The following is a 5,608-nucleotide window of genomic DNA, read 5'->3' on the forward strand; positions in this document are numbered from 1 at the left end:
TGGAAGCCAGTTCAGACCTCTGAGTGGTAGGCTCAGCAGGCCTTGGCACAACTGGTTTCACCTGCTTGGTTAAGAGTGAGGATTCTGGAGGCACACACTCTAAATCCAAGCACTGCCACTTACTAACTAAGTGATTCGGGCCAGGTAACTTACCACTCTGTGCCTCAGTTTTCCTCATCTGTACAATGGGGAGACTAGCAGTCCCCATCTCATAGGATGGTTAAGAGGATTAAATGAATTAATACATGTATAAGACATTATATAAACATATACAAATAATCCACCTACATAAATGTGAAATAATATAAATATAATATTAGCTATATTCACATATTTTATACATATTCAGTATATTATATATTATTTTACATTTAAATTTATGTATGCTTTGCATTAACATGTATTATTTCATGTAAAACATTTATATACATATAAACATAATTATTTTTATTATTATTACTGTTGTTTTTGTCTACTCTATCTCCCTGCATGGATAGAGAGACCATGGGTAGGCTCTTCAGCTTTCTTGCTTTCATCTGAGGCTATAGGTGTAGAATCCCTGATTTCTACAGACTCTGCTGTACTATGTAAGGCAAGGTTTAAGTTAGGTTAAAACCAACTCTAACACTTGGAAAATTACCATCTACAATGAATGCCATGTAAATATTCTTTCTTAGATTCCTATGTTGCTCTTCTTTCAGTATCATCATTTTAAGTTCTGTTGTAATTTCTTTTATTTCTTGTCCTATTTCAAAGGCTTTCTCTATCTGGAGCAAATAGCATAAGCTAGAAATGTGTCAAAATACATGCTATTTATCATGTGGTTAATTTTAGATCATGTTATGCCCAAAACTATTGATTCAGAGGAATAGGGTGGTTCTGTAAAGAATAGGCATTGTCTCTTTCACTTTTTTTCATGGAACTGAAATGAGGGTAAAGTTTTCCTCTGTCTTCAAAATCATTAATAATCCATGGATTAAGCTTAACCTCCATGAGCAATAATGCCATATAGCCACTGACATCAATTAAGAGACACCGCCCTGCCTTGATGGTAAGTGTGACACTACATCAACCCCCAAAAAACCCACTTCCTTTCCAGCAAACAGAAAACAGCAGAGGACATGAATTCACCGGCAGCTTTAAACACTGAAGGAGAAAATTGTGTTTGTTTCTGGCGAACATGAAGTCAGATCTCTGGTATTTCTTTCTCCTCTGCTTCCAAGTTGAAGTTCTAACAGGTAAGTGACCTATTGAATATTTATGATTAAGTTATAATTCAAGTAATTGGAAAAATTAGGCACCAAATAGAAAGATTTTTGTTGTTTGTTTGTTTTCAGAAAGTAAGAACAATTACAGAAGAGCCCAAGTCCATGGCTAAGGGCGTTTATATCACTGTTTTAAGATGAAGAAAAATGTCTCATTGGATCATTAAAACTTTAAATTACCTGCCTGAAGTTACTTTTTAGTGGATAAAGCAGAAGAGTGGCTTACTGTTCTCAGAGAAAGATGAAAGGCAAAATGACTTGTGTCAACAGAATGAAAATTAAGTAGTCCTGGCATTTGAGCTGGGGATTCTTTCTGAAGGAGAAAATAAGATGGAAGGGCTTTGAAAAGAAGGATTTTGATTTTAACCTTATCTGGGTGGTCTTTTGTCAGAAACGCCCTGGCTGCCACACAGTTTTTCCGACACTAATGTCAAGATCCTTCTAAAAGGCTAAGGAGTAGTGGATGATGTAAAAACACTCCCTAGCCTCTGTAGACATTAAAAAAATCATTCTGAAGTCCTCAATTCTTTCTCTTACATGGTATATATCACACTCTACTTGAATACTTTAAATAATGTTACCTACAATGAAATTAATATGTATCTCTGTTGCTTCTTACTTGGTACATTTTCTATTATTTTTGTTTCATCTTTAAGTCTGAGCCTCATGTTCTTGAGGCTGAGAAAAAGCAAAGTGAAATTATATTACATTGGGAAGTTCTACTAACACTAAAAGTGCAGACAGAACTTTTAGTAGGTGTAACTTTATTTAGAAATAAGTTTTGCAGTGGTACCAAAAATAGACTTTATTTTTCTCTCCAAAGAATTAAAAAACAAAAGTGTATTGGTCAAATATTTGATCTTGTGGTGGCTCAAGGTGGCTCCAATGCTCTTAAATAAAGAGGAAAGAGGAATGAGGAATTAGAGTCTACTTAAGGTCCCAAGGGCAGTTTGGGGTCACTTGCTTGTTTAACTATGGCTTTTATACAACCCAGTGAAATCCTTTAGCTGCATGAGCAGCAAAGGAATAGCTTTGGAATTGATATTCATTCATTCATTCACTCATCCATTCATTCAGCACCAAGCACTTGTCATGCAGGAGGTACTGTGCCAGCTGCTGTGTGTACAATGATAAGCAAAACCAGGTCAGCCCCTGCTCTCGCGAAGCTAACTGAATGGCTGGGAGAGAGACATTAATCAAATAATCCCATGAATGAATGACAATTACAGGCAGAACTCAGTTCTATCAGAGGATGTAACAAAGAAATCTGCATAGACTGGTGGGTGTGGAGGTGCGGTTGGGGGATGGGTTCATCCAAGTCTTTCTTGTGGAAGTGGCACTTCAGCTGAGCCTTGGGGGACAAATAGGAATAAATGGGGAGAATGGTGGGATGGTGGGTAAGAACATTCCATATCATGAAAAGAGTAAGTGCAAAGGACCTGTGACAGGAAGGCATGAAGTAAGTCAGGAAGCTGGAAGAAAGTGGATGTGCCTGAGTACAGAGAGGAAAGGGGTTGGGGATGGTGCAAGATAAGGCAGGAAAGGAAAGCAGAGACCAGACCATTCAGACCATATGCACCATGTGAAGGATTGTGGATTTTCTTCCAAGAACATTGGTTCAAGTCATTGAAGGGTTTGTACTGCTAAAAAGCATCCAATATGCTAAACCCATTCAGGCACTTATGGTGGTGATATTATGCTCAGGAGATTTGAATTAGCAATGGTGTTACCACTGTGGAAGGATCTATCCAGCCTAGGTGGAACTGGTTCTAGTTGGCAGATTAAACTGATGAATAAATTGTACTTCTGGAATGATATTTATCTTGGATTCTGATGGAATAAAACCAACATTCCCCCTCATCCACAGAAAACCTTGCCATGTGCAAGCTGTTATCCTATTTGACAGGTGGCAAAATTGGGGCACAAATGGCTAGATGGAGATAGTAAACTGCTGAACAATCTTCATATTCAAAATATCACCACAATGCATGTATCCAGCAATTATCATTTTAAAGGCTCTAAATGCAAAGTAAAGAACCAAACTGAAGTCAACTAAGCTCTTGCAGATCCTTTCCTTTGGCATATTTTTAATCCTCCCAACTATGTAGGCTTTCTCATCCCATGAAGAGGTAGGCATTCTTACTTTCAGTTAGTGTTTGAAGAATCTCAGACCAGGAAAGGCTAAGTGTTTGGTTACCTAGTAATTAGTGGCAGAACCAAGATTAGAATTCAAATATGAATTCTGATTCCAATATCCACATTCTTTCCACACCATGTTGAAGTAGTGGAGATATAACTTGAATCTCTAAGGAGAGAAATTCTCATCAGTTTTGTTATTTGGTTGGTGAGTTAAGAGGAAAGAAATCTCCGTGATTCTCAGTCTTCTGTTGATCTCAGTGTAAATCTTAACAAAGTCATCTTCTTTTAATGATTCTGGAACAATAGGAGGCTCTTAATTGTAAAAGGATCTGAGAAAAATGGGACCCTCTGTCTGCATTTAGAAGACACTCTTTCTAGACATTATGGGCAATGGAGACCATGCGGGTGACCTGATGAATTCTGGTTTTGGAAAGACCACTTGAAAAGCAGTGGAGTGGGAATGACCAAGGTTGGGTAGTGTTTAATAAATGTGCATGTCTAATGATATGTTCAGGGTGGAAGCTGGAAGGGTAACCCTCAGGCTAATTTTGAGCCTTGATTTTGTCACCCAGGCATTGAAGCAGTGATTCCTGAACTCCATCACCTCCAAAAAATCCAGCCCTTTGGTGCTTCCAGTACCTGCTCTTCCCCGGAGCTCAGGGAGAGTCCTGTGGAGCTGAATTGACATTTAAGCCCCTCCCAGCACCTCCTTCCAGTGTTCTTGCTGAATTTAAAAAATCCACATTGTCCATCTTTTCTTTCAATAGATGAATTCAGGGCATTCTCACTCAGCACAAGAAGACTATATTGATTTCACTCCTTCAATATTATGTTTATTTCTATTTTCCTTGGTTGTGGTATTCTCTTTTATTTTTATTGGTATGAGGAAGTTTCTTTTAACTCCCCCCTTTCCCCCTGTAATTTGGAAGGTTGACTACACGTCCTAGTTGACTAATTCATTATCATGTTCAGAGCAGCTTAATTGAATATCTATTTATTATTGTAGTAAAGTAAATAATGACAGTAGCCTTGCTTGACGTGTTTACCCCACCCCCCACCCCCCACAGTGACGTGAGAACTTTGGAATGTTCTCTTTTCACTCTCTTGCTTTCCCTTTAGTGAATCCCTGCCCCATACAGGGGCTTTGCTGAAATAACTGAAAACTTGTATTTGCAGATCATTGCTAAGTTTCCCCTGACAGAATTTCTCTTCTGGTTCAAGAACTCTTTACACTCACTTCACCTTTTTTCAGCGGCAGCATCACTCTTGCCATCTGCTCCTGTCTTGTCATCCTTGTTCAGACCCAATGATCAGAAGACTTCCATTATTTTCTTCAGATACCTCAAACTCTGAATTCCAGCATGGGTACAGATGTCTTCCTTTACTCTGATGGGTGACTAATATCTTTTCTGGTAGTAAGATTCATGGACTGCACTCTTTTAATAGTCTCTGGATATTCATTCACTGTATGCTGGCTTCTAGGGTTGCAGGTGAGTAGTTCCATGTTAGTCTGCCTCTCATTGCTTTGCAAGTAGATTAAAAAGTATCACTAGAATCTTGTTATTCATTTCAATAATGGAATTCGGGAATTCCACTAGGATATGCCTAATTCTGTGAGTGTTTTCATTAACATTGCTTGAGACTGAGTGAGCCTTTTCAATCTGCAGACTTCAGGTTTTTTGTTTTTTTTTAAATTTCGGGGATATTTTCTCCCAGTAATTGTTTAGTCATCTCTTTGTCTTTCTTCCTTCTTTTTAGACATGCCTATTATTTTTATGTAAGATCTCGAGATCCTTGTTTTTTTTATCATTAGTGAACAAAATGAATTTCATAACTTGCCATGGCTGTTAACAACTCCCTCAGATGAAATGGAATATCAGAGTTTTTAAATTGCTAGCAGCATATTCCCATTTCTTGGTAGAAACAAAATGTAGGTGTGTAGGGAGGACCTCAATTCTCATCTGAGCTTTGTTCAATGTGTATCCATAGACTTGTTTGACAAAAAAAAAAAAAAAAATGGCCTCAGTATTCACAGTTGTAAACTGAGCAAAACCCTCAGCTTATGCTGTCTCCCTATCCTAAGAATATGTTTTTTTGTTTGTTTGTTTGCTGTACGCGGGCCTCTCACTGCTGTGGCCTCTCCCGTTGCGGAGCACAGGCTCCGGACGCGCAGGCTCAGCGGCCATGGCTCACGGGCCCAGCCG

At 38.5% G+C, this 5,608-nt stretch overlaps 1 protein-coding gene across 1 annotated transcript in view; it reads left to right on the forward strand.

Moving 5' to 3' along the window:
- Window positions 1–1,180: 1,180 nt before the first annotated feature.
- ICOS (inducible T cell costimulator) overlaps window positions 1,181–5,608 on the forward strand; it is an 18,356-nt gene continuing 13,928 nt past the window's right edge. Inside the window, exon 1 of the mRNA XM_007119024.1 lies at window positions 1,181–1,238. Coding sequence (XP_007119086.1) covers window positions 1,181–1,238 — 58 coding nt within the window. The remainder of the gene's footprint in view (window positions 1,239–5,608) is intronic.

Source organism: Physeter macrocephalus, chromosome 2, assembly GCF_002837175.3.
Source record: "Physeter macrocephalus isolate SW-GA chromosome 2, ASM283717v5, whole genome shotgun sequence".
Lineage (NCBI taxonomy): Eukaryota > Metazoa > Chordata > Mammalia > Artiodactyla > Physeteridae > Physeter > Physeter macrocephalus.